The following is an 18840-nucleotide window of genomic DNA, read 5'->3' as shown; positions in this document are numbered from 1 at the left end:
GACACTCCCCGCCTCCACACTTCCTCTGGGACAGAAATGAAACCAAGGTTGGTGTAATTGTGAAAAAAAATGTGCCAGAAAAAGAGTAAATGATTTGGAGCAGGAAGTAGCATAGATCCATTTGGAGTATTAGGCTGGATTTACACTACAGTATTCTTCTGCTAATTGCAGATGATAGGAACCGAGCAAAAAAAAGGACATGAACCGCCCCTTTAAAAATATTTATAGTTACTGATATTGATAGTATCAACTGTATATGCGTACCCAACAATATGAAAACACTTGAATATAAACATAGATCATTAAATAAACATTAAATAAGGAAAATAATTGCCAACAGAAATCAGATGAGTCACATGGAGGTCATTTGCATTGAAACCAATGACTGGATGAATCAGTTTAGACCAGCTAAAAAAAAATCTTATGTAATATATTTATTGTTTGTGTTACTTGTACAGTATTTATTGTTGTTGTTGACCTGTGTGTTGTTGCTGCCCTAGGTTTTATTTTATTTTTTAAATCTTGTATTGGCTAATTTGGCCCTTAATTCTGAAGTGGGCGCTCGGACCTGCATTGTAAATCCAGTCTAGATCATTTTAAGCACGACGATGTTAAACTGAAAAAGGATAATGAGGGGTATGAATATGAGTTATGCGAGGCTCGAGTATGTACAGATTGAAGGTGACATTGAACTCGGCACCTGAGCTTTGTGAATAGCGGCACGTGTGGGTCTTGTTTTTCATATGAGTGAGTGTGTTTGTGTACAGAGAGTTTGCGACATATCCCCGACAAACATTGACTTACCGAAACACCAGACAAAATATATGTTAAGTTTCGTTTCCAGTTGTCAATGCTTGCAGTGAAAGGACTATCAATTTTAAAAGTGCAATTAGTAATGATCATGGAAACTGATCAGCATGTATTGTAATGATTTGTGTGTAATGTCATAAAATATTTTTCTATAAGCGAAGTGATGAAACTTTCCAAACGGTTGGCTTCAAGCACAAGCGGCTTCACTGCACCATTAAAAAGTTAGCTGCTTCAAGAATAGACTTAATTTCAAGATGGATTATTCTGATTTGCCAAAAGCAACCATGAAGGATTTCTGCTGTATGGTTCATTAATCCCAGCGCCAATCTGGTACTCAATAAACCACAAACTTTCAAACAATAAATGGCTCAAGTCTAAAAATGAAATACCGTATTTTCCTGACTATAAGTCGCTCCGGAGTATAAGTCACATTTTTGGGGAGATTTATATGAACTCATTTGCTCCCAAAAACGTTTAAATACGTTCAATTTTAAATATTACCATGCTTCCAAAGACGTATTTATACATTTTCTAGCATACAGAAGGCTTTGATGCAGCCTCTTAACTGAAGACAATGTTTGAAGAAATTGTAGTTATTACAAACACGGCCAGCAGGTGGCAGAAAAGTATAAAAGATCAACCAGGGCCATGTTGCAAAAAGCGATTTCCCCCACTGTTTTAAAAAGTTTTGTGAATAATGATAAAACTTAGCTATATTCTAATGCTAATTGCTGCAAAATGGAAACAGATAGAAATGTACTTTTTTCCTGATGAAAGAAGAGAGTCTAATCTTTCTTTTGGGTTCCTTGTTTTTATAGCAATAGAACACAATATTCTGTGGGCCTTGCAAAATCAGTCAAAATCCAGTAAAAGAGCTGGGAGCGAAGGGGGTTGCTTCAGTGAAAATGGCTGGGAGGGAATGAGTTAAGAAAACCAAGATGAAAAATAGCAGCACTTGTACTTGCACCCCAAATCCCCATTCCCTAATCATGGATGCGTTCAAAAATCAGCTCTTAGCACACGCACTACTTCATTCCAGTCCTACGGAAACACCGAGCCATGCACTAATTTGCCGTTCGGTTATTCTGAGTGCCCCAAAGAAGGAGTGCCGTTGTAGAAGACAACTAATAAGTTCTGGTTGGATAAAAACTTCTACTTCTAACTACAGAAACGTTTTTATTTTTTGTTTAAAATTGCTTATCTTAACTAGAATGCCGCATGTGGCCAAAGGCAGAATCTTGGTCGGTTATTGCACTTTTTTTCTTTTTTTTTGTGTTATTGTGGCATAATGAAGCCACATGCTAAGCTAGCACATTTATTGCCAATACTACTACCACTACTACTTTTTCTTCTTCTTCCTTTCTTCTTCTTCTACTTTATTTCAACGGTTGGCAAATACTTTTTGGTGCAGGTGGCCACCAGTAGGAATGCACCAAAAGTATTTGCCAACAGCCAAAAGAACGTCAACACAACGGGGATTTTGGGTGCCAGTCCAAGCAGTAATTTTGATATGTACAAGTCGCATCTGAGCATAAGTCTCACGACCAGCCAAAATATGAAAAAGAAAAGTGTGACTTAATGCCCAAAAAATACGGTTAACTACATGTAAATAATACCCCCCCCAAGTTCATGTTACTTGAGGTGTTCAATACTGCTTTTGTGTGTAAAATTTCATGTCAATGTGTGACATCTCTGCTTTGTTTTATCCGTTCGGGAAAGCATCATGTAAGTGCACCTGTACAGCATATCGTCATTGTCCGGTTACCAAATACCACAAGCACCTCAAATCTATTACTCTGTCATTGATTTCAATAGTGAACATCGCCAGTGCCAGCTGCCCACATCCAAAAATGCAAGCCCAACCACAAAACAAACTAACCATTTCACTCATTATAGACTTGCGACATAATGCCGCACGGCTCGTGCGTAGTGAGGAAGATGCAGTATTTTCTGAAACCAGAGAGGTAAGAATTTTGTTCTCTGTTTTGAAGATTTTAAATTGCTTCCTATAATGTAAAAAATAACAGATGACATGGGCACGGACCAATAGTATCAATTTGTTTAAAAAATGGACCATATTTGGTAGGGGTGGGAATGTTTTAAAATGTGTTAAATTTTGAAAGTAGAACATGTAGCTCTTAAATTTGATGACATGATATGTGAGTATTCTTAATTGAGTGTCTGCAAAATTGTACATTTTCAATATTGTACATTTTCAAATCTGCAACCTAACTAATTAAATTAATTGGCTTGTTCGAGCAAACCTACAGCAGAGAAATTTCCTTCTACATAAAATCAATTATTGTGGCGATGTCCTGAGGAGTACGTGCAAACACTTAAACTGCCAAGCTCTTGTGACCTGAGCAACTATTTTTGATCGGCCCATTTTGCCTTTTTGCATTTTTCAGTGTGTAAGTTCTGTTTTTCTGTTTGACTCGCATTAAATCATTCATACGTTCAAATGAGCCTCTTGAAGATTACTCAACCGACTGCAGGCGGGAAATAACGTCTCCCCCCCCCCCTTTTTTTTTAAAAGACCGCAAACTGTCATAAACTAATCTGTGGACAATTCATGTTGTGAATACACACTGCAAAATGTTAATGAAAGACAACTGCAGTACTTCATGCTATGCAGGCAAGCTCTGTATTCCAGTATGCAAGCAGACACTGGACTGTTTTAGCAGATCGTTCAGCCATACGGGATGATACATATTTGCAGTGGTTCCGGACTTTGTGTATTGCATCTGAGGTAAAACATTCAGAAGATGAAAGAGTTGGGTTACTTTTGGCATCACTTCGAGTTTACCAGTGATTTTTTTGCATCCTTTGCTGTCATGTCTGATACTAACTTTTTGACTAAAAGCTTGATTATCGCATTGTATGATGTGGAGCTGGCTTTGTGTTACCAAAAAAACAAAAACAAAAAAAGATATATTATTTTTGTATTTTGAATTGGAGATGTTTCATTGTAATACTGTGATCCTCATAAATCAAAAAGCTGGTTCTCATACTTGTTTCTATGGGACTTGCCCTGGTTTTTTAAATGCATCTTTGTGTCCTGAGACAGAAAATATTTGCTCGTCTAACTTTATTTCTGTTTAAACACAATCATCTATTGCAGGCTTGATTCAATTTACGAATGGATGCAATAAAAGTCAAAGGAGTCCCTTTAATGCATGACTGAGAACCAATGACAAAGAAACACATTTGGGAAGTCCTTACAAGTATGTTGCTCGTGATTTGCCCTCTGTACATTGTAACACAATCAACTTTTGGTTTTATTTATGTTTTGTAACTAATCCAAATAAACGATGTCAAACATCCACATTCTTCTCCGTGTTAATATACATGCATAAAATGTACCGGACATGCACAACTAACTATTGTGGCATCATTACATCCATGGAGCCTATCCCATCTGTCTTCAGGCAGTGTTCGGGTTTGATCTTATAAACAAAACAAGAATGTTTTCTCTTTTTTAGATTTCAAAATGTGCAGTATACTGTGAACGTTTGACTGATGTATTAAATTAAATATATTTTTGAACTGCACTGCTATAGAGTGCAGTTCCAATGTTTTTAAATGAAATATTTTGCTACAATGGAAAGATAGCACAACTTTTGGGGTAAAAAGTTCTACCTATTTTGTATCTTTTTAGTTTTATCATTCCAAAAAGATTATTTTGGGAAATATTACCACATTTCTTGAAAAATACTACAATGCAAAAATGTTGCAATGTTACGTAGTGTACTGTGGAAGATCCTACATGTTCACTTTTTCTCCCATTTATTTGTCATTTTAATTTGTTTACTACAAATAACATATCTTTTTCACCTGTCTATGCTAGTGACATGTAGTGATAGGCAGAAAAAATAAATGCTCTTCCACTAGATGGCAGAAGGTACAATTCACTGAGTGCTCCCTAACCCCTACCCCTCCTCTCCCGTTGCCTTCACACAACAATAATAACTGTTCACCTAAAGAGGTCCACTACTACTACTACTACTATTACAATGTGTTATGAATGGCCCTAGTCATATTTTGACCCCCCCCCCCCCCCCACACCCCTGACCTAAAACATCTCAGGAAATTGGCTAAATCCTTAGTTTAATACATCTGTCAATTAATTTCTACACCTGAAATATAATAATCTAAATAATAATAATAATAACACTGATAATAAGTTTTTGATTCCGTTTTTCGTGTTTTCTGAAAAGAAAAGAAAATATTTATACCATTTATTTTAGGAGGGTGACAATATTTGAGTTGGCTTTGCGACAGCTACAGTAAAATTTTATATCAATACAACTAGAATTTAAAAAATTAAGTGGACATTTTGTGTATTCTGTATATTTAAATAAACTTACGACTCAAGTGTTTATATTTTCCGAATGGCTTTCGTTGTTTATTTACTATTTAAACTGTGATCCCACCCTCCCCCTGCAAAGGGTTGGGTGAATGCTGATAACTTTATTGTCCGCGCTCATGTTAACAGTGATGAACAACGGTGACGCTGTTGTCTTTGAAAATGGCGTCAGTACATTTTAACTACGCTGTCATTTGTAGCTAAAGTGTTGTTTCGGGTCGCTTCCAAATTCCCATTGTGGATGCGTAGTGACGTTTTTGTTCGGGCGTTTCATAGTCGCTAAATAAAAATGTGGCGAAGTAAACTCTTACTAGCCAACTCCATTACATGCTAAGGCCGCAGCTCCCCGGATCTCGCGTAGGGATTGTCAACTGTAACTACGGCGGCGGCGGCGGCCATTGAATGATTAGCCTCGCTTGCAGCGCCAATCCGGTGAGTTGCTAAACAGCACTTGAGCTTTGTTCAAACTGCAGCTAGCATTTGTCTTCACTTGTGCAGACGAATCGGATAGTTACATGGTCGTCGGGATTGGGTTGCGTTTTTGCATGGATTTGACAAATGTTGACTAAATTAGCTACATCGTTAGCTAACGTAGCTAGCTAGCATCACAACGTTCAGATCTCGAGTATGTTTACAAATAACAGGAGTATATTTTGGATTTATTGTGGACGCGATAACATCAAGATCATGTAGTCAAATGTTGAATTTTACGCTACAACACAATGACAGTTTGCAGTTCCATAACTAAATTCATGCCAGCTGTAATGTTGTAACATGTTAAAAGCTCATCACTATTACAGTATTTATGTAACATAGTTACATATTTGTTTCTGTTTGTGTATTTCAGCAATCCTGGTGCACCCAAGTGGATGTGTGTCTTCACCAGGTTAAACGAAATAACAGTACATACATATTAGGAATTATATAAGAATTCCATTTAGTAATTTGAGGATAAATTATAGATTATAAATTCTCCCAAATACTATACACACGCATTTAGTATGGCTTCTGTACCAGTGTACTGCTTATGTCGCCTGCCATATGATGTGACTCGCTTCATGATCGAGTGTGACATTTGTCAAGACTGGTTCCATGGAAGGTAAGTGTTTTTCAAAAAGTTTATTTACTGTCATGATCATATTTATCTCATTAAAATTTACTGTACAGAAGGATTCACCAACTCTGGCCCTTGAGAGCCTCTACCCTGCATGTTTTAGATGTTTCCCCACTTCAACGCGCCTGATTTTAAATGATCAGCTTATCAGCAAGCTCTGCAGAAGCCTGTTAATGATGCTGATCATTTGAATCAGTTGTGATGGAGGAGGGAAACATCTAAAACATGCCCTCGAGCACCGGAGTTGGTGACACGTGCCCTACAGTTGCACATTTTAGAGAGCGTAACTCTGTTAACTCCATTACATTATCTACAATTATACAGTTTTAAAATGGTGTAAATATTTTTTGTCACAATTAAAGATGCACGCAAATGTTAGAGCTCATGTCCACCAATAATATCACTATTATACTGTGTCACTGTCGCACTTTACACTGCCATGCAGCGGTTGCTCATAAATCCACAGCTTTTTTCATGAATTTTGACCAACTAATATATTTACAGTAGTTGCATTTTTATGTATTGCATGTTTAGAAAGCAACTACATTGTTCCTAAATGTCAAGTTTTGCTCGTTTGTTATCAAATAAATTTCATATTCAAATCATACTCCTCTCCCTCCCCTTTCCTTATTTGAGGCATGGCAAAGATTGGTAAATATTGGCAAAGGTGCTTGAAAACACATTTGAGGATACTCTGTCAACAGTGCACAAGTATATTCAGTAAATAGATAAGTTATGTGAAGGGATATTTGCGTCATTTTGTGATTGAATCAGTGATGTTTTTACTTTTTTGAACTCGCTAATCAGTAATCTGCCCCCAAATAACCTGATCACTTACAAAAAAAAGGGTTGTCTAATCGTTTTTGACAGTGAGGTATTGCAGTAGTGCACAGTACAACCCTATTTCAGATTTTTCTTTTTTTGCTTGTTTTATAAGCTGTGTGGGAGTAGAGGAGGAGAAAGCAACAGAGATTGATCTCTATCACTGCCCCAATTGTCAGCTCACTCATGGACCATCTGTCAGTAAGTAAAACATTCCTTTTCTGCCACGTAGAAATGGAAGTGTTAAACTGTGGCATACAGTGATGCGGATGTTTGCCATAATATTCGGGCTCTCGTCTCCTTTTGTTCGCAGTGCGTAAACGTCGTGGAGGCAACAAGCAGGCAGATGGAGCCGCTGCCGGGATAAGAGCCCCCAGCCGTTTGGTGAAGACGGGCAGCCCCCAGTTTGTGAGGGAGCTACGGAGTCGCACGTTTCCCAGGTAAATTTCTCCATGGAAAAATACGCCCCTGCATAGGTGGAGAGTGAAATTCACAAGGAACGGTCTTTGTGAACAAAAGTAGACCTGAAAATAAATTGCTGTCATGTGTTGATTATGTACGCACAGACCAAAATAATACAGATTTCTAATGACTTTTTATAAATAAATATGACAGGCCTTATTTTAATGTATTTTGGGTACTTGACCGATAATCTATATCGGCCCTGAGGAAAAACATGCCTTTTTTTATAAATAAATATGACAGGCCTGATTTTAATGTATTTTGGGTACTTGACCAATAATCTATATCCTGAAAAAAGACGACAGTTGCATCATATAGTGAACATTTTTAAGCCTCTGGGTTTTTTTTTAATAAGGGGAGAGGAACAATTTTATTGTACACAACAAATAATCAATACAGGCCATGGTAGAAAAAGTATATTGAGAATATTTGGGGCGGACTTCAGGACCACTCACTTCAGCAGTTAAACTGTAATGTTTGTAAACAGTCCCTGTTGTTAGATCATTTGTATTTTAAATTTTTAAACACACCCTGTGATGTCAAACGAGACGAGCTAAAAAAAACGTTCGACTCGTGCATGTTTTTGTGTGTCATTCCCAGTGCGGATGAAGTGCTGCTCAAGCCGTCAGGGGCCCAACTCACAGTGGAGTTTCTTGAGGAGCATTCTTTCAGCGTTCCTGTCATGGTTTTGAGGCGAGACGGGCTCGGCATGACTCTGCCGCCAGCATCGTTCTGTGTCAGCGATGTCGAACACTACATTGGTAATTCACACCCTCCCCTTACGCTGTTACTTGGAGTTAGACTTCAACGTATGCAATTTTTTTTTTTTGGTGTGTGTGAGTACAGCTCAACAAGAACACAGTCCTAATTATGTTAATTGCTCCTGCAGGTTCAGACAAGGAGATTGATGTGATTGACGTTTCTCGCCAGAGTGACCTGAAAATGCGACTCGGTGACTTTGCTGAGTACTACAACAGCCCCAACAGAGACCGAGTACTAAATGTCATCAGCCTGGAGTTCTCAGAAACCAGGTTCTAAAACTTAGCTTCTTTAACACGCATTGCCCCAGGAAATGTGTTTTTCTCTCCCCGCTGTACTAGAATAAAGTGTAATTGCGCATCCACTACATCCGTGTTTCTCAACCTTTTATGAGCCACGGCACACTTTTTTCATTGACAAAATCTTGAGGTACATCACCCATAGAAAAAAAAAACCTGACTTAACTAAAACAGCTATACAGTTTCATTTTTTAACGCTTATATCTATTGTATATCATTGAGCAACAAGTTCACATAACTTGAAAAAGCGCAAATATCTTGGCCAACATTGCTATAACCGCTACTCCATTTCCTCCTCAAACTCATCAGCTTCCACTTGATCTCTCTGGAAAAACATATTTTTGTACACTTTCAATTAAGTCAGTATGGTGATATATCTTCAGTTTATAATTGTTCACATTAAAAGACATGTTTAATGATTGATTTACATCAGAAAACTGTCCAACTCCATGCTTGCATGTTGCATCATCCACATACAATTGTTATACAACTGCCACCGTTTCTCACTCGGTGCTCCCGACAGACCTCGACTCCATCCCCTCCGTCAGTGTGATTTGCCGAGGCTGCATATTTCTTTCAACACTTTTCACGTGTTTAGCACTCGTGAAATCAGACAAATACAATTGTTGGCGCTGTTAATTACACTAGGCGTAGTAGGCAAGTGTGTCACTAAGACTTACCGGACTACTGTTATTTTGATTGGTACTTTTGTCAAAGTTATCAAACCCGCAATTGAAGGCGAGGCGGCTGGACTTTTGCTAAGATGCTAAAGCAGGAAGACGCGTCTGTCACGTACTGACAACAACTTTATAGACAAATGATAATATTTATAGTTGTAGTGGAGTGTTTGGTGGGGGACAAAATATTTTCTTCTTCCTACGGAGGTGTAATTTCAAATAATAGAGCACATAGGTGTCAAACTCCGGTCCTGGAGGGCCGCAGTCCTGCAGGTCTTGGATGTTTCCCTTCTCCAACACAGTTGATATATGATCAGCTCTACATAAGCCTGATAACGATCCTGCTGATTGGAATCAGCTTGTGTTGGAAGATGGAAACTTCCAAAACCTGCAGGACTGCCGCCCTCCAGGACCGGAGTTTGACACTTATATCATAGAGAAACACTGGAATATAGGCAAGTGTGCACCGGAACGCTGTCATCCCTGCTCTGGGGTGAATACCAAAAGTGAAAAGGCGTTTAGTCAGTGCTAGAAATTGTCACTATGTTTTTGGCAATGCAGCCGTATTGACTGATTGCCTTTCACCAGGGTCCTTTCTTGTCTTTTTTTTTTTTAAAGGCTTTCCAACCTGGTTGAGACGCCGAAGATTGTGAGGAAGCTGTCATGGGTGGAGAACCTCTGGCCCGAGGAGTCTGTGTTTGAGCGGCCCAATGTGCAGAAGTACTGCCTCATGGGAGTAAAAGATAGTTACACAGACTTTCACATTGACTTTGGAGGCACCTCCGTTTGGTATCATGTTTTACGGGTGAGGACAAAAATACTGAGTTAACATTTTAAATTATTTAAATTTGTTTGAATTTCAAGATCCTTGAATTGTCCTGTTCATTCAGGGGGAGAAAATATTCTACCTAATATCCCCCACACCCGCCAACCTGGCACTTTTTGAGCGGTGGAATTCCTCGTCCAATCAGAACGAGATGTTCTTTGGAGACCAGGTTGACATGTGTTACAAGTGCTCCGTCAAACAAGGAAACACTTTGTTCATTCCAACAGGCAAGAGCAAATTACTCGTTAACTTTTATAATATGTCTCTCGCTCTTGCACTTTCTTTCTTTTTGACTATATTCAATAAAGAAACTACACTTCCTTTGCCATTGTGAAACGGAATTAATAATATGTGTTTGTTCCAGGTTGGATTCATGCAGTGTTGACTCCAGTGGACTGTCTGGCCTTTGGAGGAAACTTTTTGCATAGTCTTAATATTGACATGCAGCTCCGGTTAGTTTCCTCAAAACCTTTTGTCATTCACATACCTTCTAAAAACTAGACCAGGCACAGGAATGAATAATGTAATAAGCATGTATTCCTCTGCTTATGTTTTAGGGCTTATGAAATAGAGAAGCGGTTGAGCACAGCAGAGTTATTTAAGTTTCCCAACTTTGAAACCGTATGCTGGTATGTTGGGAAGCACCTTCTTGATACCTTCAGAGGTAATATTTAAATGTCCATCATTTGTGCACCATTATTATTGTTTTTTATGATGTTTGGTTTTGTAAGCGTGCAATGTGTCTCGCAGGTTTGAGAGAAAATCGCAGACACCCAGCCACTTACCTGGTTCACGGGGCAAAAGCACTGAATAATGCCTTCCGCACCTGGACCAGGAAAGAGGTAACATTATTTAAATGATATTTTCAAATGACTCATAAGTGGTATGATTTTGCAGATTACGTTACACATGAAACTATCCCCAATCCAAGTTGATTACTGTACCTTGTTACCCGCAGGCGCTGGGCGGTCATGAAGCGGAAATTCCAGAAACCATCAATACTCAGATACTGGTGAAGGATCTTGCTAAGGAGATACGGCTGGTTGAGGTAACTAAACAAATGGCGTAATGCATAGGCATGCACATTTTATGACGTGGAATGAGCAGTTAACGGATTCAAAATTTATTTTGTACAATATATTTAGTCCTGTATATCCGAATGTTATAGGTATGACCTTATTTGCTAATAGGACATTTTCCAACAAAACATTGGCCGCACTGGACCTCAATTTCCTGGCTCGCCGCTCTCAAAAGCCCCTTTGACCACCTCTCAGAATTCAGCACGCCCACCTGGAAAGAAGAAAGGCTTCAAACCCAAGGATGTCATTGCTGGTCTCGGGCCACCAGGACCCAAGAAGAAAAACCAAAAAGGTCTCCTTAAGACAGAAGCAGGAGAGTTAGACCTGCTTGAGATCCACACCAAGCATACATTGAAAAAAATCCAACCTGGCAAGTCCAGAAGCAAGAACAAGGTACACAGAATAAAGATGGCATTTAAAACATTTAATAATTAGAAATCTCTTTTTCTTTTTTAAATTTTTTGAAACCTTCCATCTCTTCAGTTGGAGCTGCCTTTGGAGGACTTTGAAGGAAAGCTAAACAAAAGCAAGCTGAAACTTGTGCTGACCAATGGGAAAATTCAAGGGTAATAATCTTTGCGACTCGTATCTGTTCATGATCTCCTGCTCTCACCAAATGCTGAGGTTCCAACTGGTTATTTGTTCAACTCTAGCAAGAAAGCGGGCAGCAATGGTGCAGGAGGAGCTGCCAAATACCAGCACCTTGCTATGGAGGGATCCAGTCCCTCTGACCTGGAATCAGAGGATGAACTCCAAATAGATGAGACCCCGCCTCCACGCCGCAAGCTTGCTGGATCCAGCAAGAAGAAGAAATTCAGTGGTGAGAATGAGATGTGAATGCACTATCGTTAGTATAGCATAGCAAAATATATATCATTGAGCAGTATTTAAATATGTATGTCGCTCAGTGACATGTGGTGCATCAAAATATACTTTCAGGTCTTCCGAGGAAGCTGCCCAGAGCCAAGCCTTGCTCCGACCCAAATCGTATCCGGGAGCCAGGAGAGGTCGACTTTGACATCGAGGTAAGAGCAATTTGGGTCGACCAGAAATGTATAAAGTGGTGTCTTGATATATTGGTGACCTGACTTGAGTTTTCCTAAATACAAGCTGTTGTCCGGCCAATTTATTACTATAACGGTGCTAAAATCGCCATATCTGACTGAGTCAGTGCGTGTTTGCGGACTAAGCATATTGCAGCGTCACTGCTGTCGCGCTGCGGTCAAGCCAGCATCAAGTTGGAGTCAAGTCAGCTGCCACAATTGCTTCCAAGTAGTAATGCACCGACTATTCAAGCCACCGAAAATTTTCGGCTGAAAATGCCTAATTTAGCCATTTTCGGCATTCAGCCGAAATAAAATTAAAGCCGAAAGAATATGGCCGAAATAGGATGTTGTGGTGACGCAAGTGAAAAACCGCTGCAAGCAAGCGTCTGTTTGAATTAAACAGCGAACGCGGGAGTGAGTGTCCGCCTTTTCTTCTTGCTGGCTTTTCACCGCGTGAGTTTGCACCGGTTGACAGCAGCAGCTCCCGGGTTCATTGCGCACACCGGAGGAGAGGGGCGTCGCTTGGTGTACATTTAAGTGGGTCGAAAAAAGACAGAACTGCCCCGTACTGCAGTACAGGTGAGCCACTCTTTCTCCCGCAGCGCCTTCCTTTTTTATTTATTATTATTATTATTTTTTTATAAGAGCCCGTCAAACGCTTCCACTTTTTCACCGGCATCCTGGTAGCCGTGCTAAATACTTTGGCTAATGCTAGCACTATTGCTATCAAAAGTTTTAAACACGGAAACACTTACCGCTATCTCCAGGTGGCGGCAGACCTGTACAGGACGCTGTGTGTGACTTTGCAGTCCGTTCCTGAAGCCGATTAGTTGGTGCGAACAAATGTATTTATTTATTTTTAAACGTTGGTGAATATGTGAATGTGCCGATTATAAGCGCGCCGCACCTTGTCCCCGCCTGTGCGGACTACATTGACTATAAAGTGCAATCGCACCGCCAGAAAATGCTCAAACCTCGTTTGGTGTTTAATGTACCATTAGCCAACATGTCTGCGGTGTGGGCACATTTCAATTTATATTGTGCTTGGTTAAAATGCCAGTGCTAAATAAATATTTTATAACAATATTATCATTTTAATTAATTATATCAAATGCAAGCATTTTTCATTTTCGGTTTCGGCCGACCATTTTCATTTTGTTGCATCCCAACTTCCAAGGACCAACTTCTAAATAAAATCCAAATAAGGCATCAATATCAATGTACAGTATCACTTGGTAGGCTTTCATTTTGTAGTAACGGTGCATTGAATAATAGCCTATGAATAACTAACTGTTGTGGTGGCTGGCTTGACTTGGCTACACTTGCGGGGGTGGCAGCCCTGGCCAAATGCAGAGTGGCCGCCAACAAGACATTCATCTCGATCTCGCTGCGCCATGTCGTCGATGGTCTGTCAAAAATATCTTGTGTCTTTTACATGCTCAAGAAGCAAATCAAACTTGTAACTCGAGGCTCCAGACTATGCTTTTGCACATTGTTCAATGTTTTCCAATAAAACAAGATTGGAACACTGAAGGTATATGTTGCTTGTAATGAAAAAAAATCGGGATAGGCATATCAGACTTTTTAAAAAATCGGTGAGCGGCCAGAAAATTGTGATCGGTGCACCCCTAACAAAAACCAGTTGAGGTATAAAAACAAAAACTCTCAGGGGAAAGACAAGCGCCTGAAGCATGAAACAGATATATGGTTGTTTCCAAAACAAATTGAATGTTGCTGATGTAACGCATATTAGTCACCACAGTGTTACTGCTTGTGTATTTTTGACAAGCTTTTTTGATGACTGCTTACGCTGTTTTGTTTTTTTAAACACATTTATAATATGTAGCCATGTTTGCCCCCACCAGTTTGTCAAGCATAGTCCTTCAGAGGTAGACTTGCAAACTGTTAAAGTACCAATCTTCAATGAAGCATGTTTGTGCACATGGCCTCAGGAGGATTACACCACAGATGAAGAGGCGCTGGCTGCTCATGGTGTGAAAGGTGGTGCAGGGGGCATCCTAGATTTACTGAAGGCCAGCAAGCAGGTGGCAGGCTTGGACTCCTCTGCACTAAGGTTGGAATACTTTGGCCCACTGTCTTCGTTTTATATGCAACATTTTTAATCATGTCCCTAACCTCTACTATGAGGTGATTGCTTTTTTTTTCTTTCTCTCACCCAGTGAGGAAGCACCGGCCTCTCCCAGTACTCGTGATGCCATCCAGGGCATGCTCTCCATGGCTAATCCACCATCCTCCTCCTCATCGTCGTCGTCATCGTCCTCCTCGTCCCCCTTGTCGATCTCTGGAGGGCTGACCGAGGGATTGGGAAAAGTAAAGGGGAAAGGCAGCAGAGCTGTGTGGGTGACTGGGGGGGTCAAAAAGACCTCAGAGAAAAAAGCTGTTATCCGGCGTCCTGGAAAGCGTCCCATTAAGCGTCCAGCACGGCATCTTAGCGAAGAGGACAGCCCAGATGAGCAAGAGACGCTGGGAACATGTTTTAAAGATTCAGAATATGGTAAGCAAATGACGACAAACGGTGTTCCCCCACTATATTCTGGCCCTGCTAGATCATTGGAGAGTAAAACTATGGAAAAAAATAAATAAACATTTTAATGTCTCTATCATAAATTTTCACCTATAGCTGGTGGGTCTGTATTTATTTTACAGTAATTCACATTTGCTTCCACTAAATTTCTGGCTTCATTGATCGTTCTTCTAAGTGTATCCGTCGCTGGAGTCTGATGAAGAGGACCATGCTAACAAGGCTAAGATGAAGCGGAAGAAAAACTGGGATGACACACCTTGGAGCCCCAAAGGTAAGGGCAGAGTTGACCTCAAGTTTGCATTTTGAATTGTAATCCTTTGACTTCTACTCATCTCTACCCTCTCTTGATTTCACAGCCAGGGTGATGCCTACACTTCCAAAACAGGAACGTCCAGCCAGAGATGGAGCTCGAGTGGCGTCCGTGGAAACTGGCCTGGCAGCAGCTGCAGCCAAGCTAGCCCAGCAGGTGAGTGCGGAAACAATGGCGAGATGGATCTTTACTGTGAAGGTTGCTGAGCGGCAGCATATTTTACTGCTTTTAAAACATAACATTTCTTTCCCGCCTCTGATTCAGGAGCAGCAAAAGCCTGCTAAAAGGAAGTACACCAAAAAGGTGCGTCCTCCTGTCCCTGTTGCGAGCCCGCCTCCGGTTCATACAGAGCATGCTCCGCCCTCGCCACCGCACGTTCCCGAGTCGGCACCAGACTTCAGCCCACACAGGAGGAATGATTACTTTTCCGCCAGTCTACTGGACCATGAATACACAGCGGGGCCAGGACCTTTTGGCCCTGGTGGCCCTAGAGGGGGCGGAGCTATGGCCCCTGGGGTATTCCTTACTTCACGCCGACCGTCCTTGTCGCCGCAAAATAGCAGCTCGCTCTCTGGTGCGTCGCCTTCAGGGCTTGCCAGTCAAGGCACGGCAGGAGTCGGTCAAGGTAAGAATAGAGAGTGAAACGACACAATTCCGTATCGTTGTCGCTAATCTTCATGTGTGCATCTTTGGAATTCAGGGAAACGTCCAAAGAAAGGACTTGCAACAGCAAAACAGAGACTTGGAAAAATTTTGAAGATTCACCGCAACGGCAAACTTCTTTTGTGATGGAATCGAACTGCAGCTGAAGACCTGAGTTAGAAATACTTGTTTTGCGGGGGGGTACAGTATATTATTGAAGGGAGGTAATGATAGTAATCTATATTTTATACTTAAGAAGTTGTTTACTAATGTATTCATGTGTTAGTTTGTCCATCTCTTGCCCAAGCCAGTTAGATACTGATTTGGCACTCCACTACTGTCTCTGCATGACGGTACACACAAGCACACCTCTCACTTAATTACTCTAAAAGCCACGTAAAGTGGACCTGAACAATGGGCTTTTCAAATCACGTTTTTAGAGGGAAAGAAAATGTCTTTGTCACTTAAAATGTAATTCCAATGCAGACACAATGTATTGTTTAAATTTGTTTTTTTAAGCTAAATTTTTACCTCAAATGAACTTAGTTTTATAATGGGACTTTTGAAGACATCAATCTCTACGGTTTTGCTAAAAGTTCAGTGTAAAAATCACTGTTGCTTGTTAAAACATTTCATTTATAGATTGTTCTAAAAAATTACGACCGTTAAGTGACGCAACAATTTACTTTTTACACTTATATTTATTGTAATTTAATTTATTTTAAAAGGCAATCTTTTATCAATTTTAGCCTATTTGCTTATACTCTTTCCACCTGGCTGTCATTCTTCTTGGTCCCTACTGTCTTTCTCAAGCGCAGTACAAAAATGGTAACAAAAATTTTGTTTGAAATCTTTTCATATTTTTACATCTGTTAAGTGTACATATGTAATATCTGTGATGTGTATATAGCTAGATTGGAAGAGCAAAGACAAAATATGATTTGCAGTGGATATAAAAAAGTTTTTTTTTTAATAAAAATAAATAAATGATGAAACGTCAGAACTTAGCTTTTAGTTCATTGTTCTGGGTAAACATTTGGCAGGATACATCTTGATTACTCTACACCGACATGGTAAATAGGTAATATGAGTCTTCAGCATTTGAGTTTTTGCTCCAGTGAAATCATTTGGAAATGTTTATTAAGCCCCGTTAACAGTTTCTAGAAGAGCAACAGCAATGAATGAATTAAAGTACCACCACCATGCGTCATAGTGGCCATGGTGCACTTTATTCTGTTTTTATTTTTGTATCCACTGTAATTCCTGCTTAGCTTTAGCATTTATTCCACAGAATGTATGAGAAACAGAATGTCTGCAAAAATGTTGATGTACCAAGTGAAAAATGTGAATGATCAACTTATGTAAATATATGTTGTAATTTTGTTTTTATAGTGCAGAAGCATTGGAACCTTTCTTATCGTTGTACATGACACATTGCTGTATTTTTGAAATAGTTGTTTTTATATTTGTATGCAGTAATTGTCATATGTAGTCATGTCTTCCTGTGTAACATTTGAAGTGTACGGGGAAATTAGTCTGTTTTGTTTCCTCCAAGTTTTGTTGATTATTAATCATAGATATCCATTCACTGCTGTGTTTTTTGTGTACTGTTTTAAACATGCTTTATTCACGACTTGGAAAAGAAATTATAACTTTAGATTTTTTTTTAAATATCAAGTGATTGTTTTTGTGCGTTCCATCTATTGAAGACCGTTATTATGAGAGCTGATCACATCACAGTGCTGTTATTGATTGGTTTTAGGGCCAACATGTATTAGTGCCACCACACTTCGATGTGGTTTCTACGACGGCGTATTGGGGCCACTTATAAATATATATTTTTAGAGGGTGGGGGCAATATTTCAAGAAAAAAAACTCGCAAATTTGCGAAGGAAAAAAAAATCTTAAATTTGCGGCTTTGCTAAGTGGCAGATTAGCGAGAGAGAAAACAGAAATTTACGAGAACCACACGTAGCATACTACTAGACTGTGCCAATACTTTTCGGTCGGGTTTCCAAATAAGGAGATAGTAATTGCTTTAGCAGAGATTCACCATATGATGTTAAGCATTCGCTCTTTGAAGCGTTGTGTACGGCCACTGGCCAGCGACAAAGACGCCTCGTTTTGCGAAGGTCCACACCCGGACGATCAAGCATTTAAGTAAATTTGTTAAAAATGTATATTTACTACATTGTACATTTATGTTTCCAGAATCATTTACACGTTTATACATTTTGGCTTTTTTTTTTCCTTGCACAAGTTGTGTCCAAATCTGTTGCTCTCCGTCATTCACTTGCATTTAAATATTCTAGCATCTGTTTGGTTAGTGTTAGTCAGCTGATAGGGGGCCCGAAAGTGAAGTTTAAATTTAAGAATGAATCTGTCTCCATCCTACCTTTTCATTTTATAAACAGTGTCCCATTAACCACCAACGAATCCTCACATGATTAGACTATAGCTACGCTACGTGTATTTCTCGTGTTTTTTTTCTTGCAAATCTGCCACCTTATAAAGTCGCAAATTTACGAGTTTTTTTCTTGCGAGTTTTTTTCTCGGAATATTGCCCCCGCCCTCTAAACATATGTGTATATATATTTATACGTGGCCCAAATACGCCGTCGCAGTTTTCTAAATATTTACACTCAAATATGTTATTTCTGATTAGCTGAACTGGAGCCTATCCCGCTTACCGGCCCAGCGATCACAGGTCACTTGGACAAAGCATTTCCATCTAAGCGTTAAATGTATCTAACATGGAGGTTATTTGAGTGTGGAAAGAAAGCGAAGTCTAACATGCAAGGTTTTGTCAGGAGAATGTTTTTGAAAGGAGAAACAGCCGGGATTCCATCATCCAAACTCAGAACTGTGGCGTGAAAACCAAACCACTTGGCAGTGGCTACCATTTAAATGTCATTATTATTTTCGGGTAAAATGTAAGTACAACCAGCAAAAACTCGACAATTCACCGTTGTGCATTCACTTGTCTAAAATCAAATGAATGGCGTTTCGACTTTTTTTTTCATGGGAGTGCCCCCTGCCCCGCCCTGGTAGAAGCAGCACGCTGCTATTCTCGCGAGATCTAT

The 18840-nt window shown here is 39.8% G+C and overlaps 2 protein-coding genes across 2 annotated transcripts in view; both read left to right on the top strand.

Moving 5' to 3' along the window:
- The window catches only part of LOC147179599 (uncharacterized), a 50797-nt gene extending 46660 nt beyond the window's left edge, over positions 1-4137 (top strand). The window contains 1 exon segment of the mRNA XM_086067906.1: positions 2-4137. Coding sequence (XP_085924032.1) covers positions 2-40 — 39 coding nt within the window. The 3' untranslated portion in view covers positions 41-4137.
- A 1177-nt stretch (positions 4138-5314) lies between these two features.
- phf8 (PHD finger protein 8) lies at positions 5315-17440 on the top strand. Its single transcript, XM_086069391.1, has 22 exons — positions 5315-5608; positions 6024-6275; positions 7228-7313; positions 7426-7552; positions 8175-8335; positions 8464-8605; positions 9928-10114; positions 10200-10362; positions 10500-10587; positions 10693-10799; positions 10886-10977; positions 11094-11183; positions 11326-11607; positions 11698-11780; positions 11868-12034; positions 12154-12239; positions 14213-14334; positions 14441-14775; positions 14981-15076; positions 15162-15271; positions 15380-15740; positions 15816-17440. Exons 2-22 carry the CDS (start codon positions 6178-6180, stop codon positions 15902-15904), a joined length of 3072 nt encoding a protein of 1023 aa, XP_085925517.1. The 5' UTR covers positions 5315-5608; positions 6024-6177; the 3' UTR covers positions 15905-17440.
- The last annotated feature ends 1400 nt before the right edge of the window (positions 17441-18840 follow it).

This window comes from Leptonotus elevatus, chromosome 2 (genome assembly GCF_054856555.1).
Source record: "Leptonotus elevatus isolate MCC_2025b chromosome 2, RoL_Lele_1.0, whole genome shotgun sequence".
Lineage (NCBI taxonomy): Eukaryota > Metazoa > Chordata > Actinopteri > Syngnathiformes > Syngnathidae > Leptonotus > Leptonotus elevatus.
The sequence above is the reverse complement of the archived record's forward strand: the minus strand, read 5'-3'. Positions and strand labels throughout refer to the sequence as shown.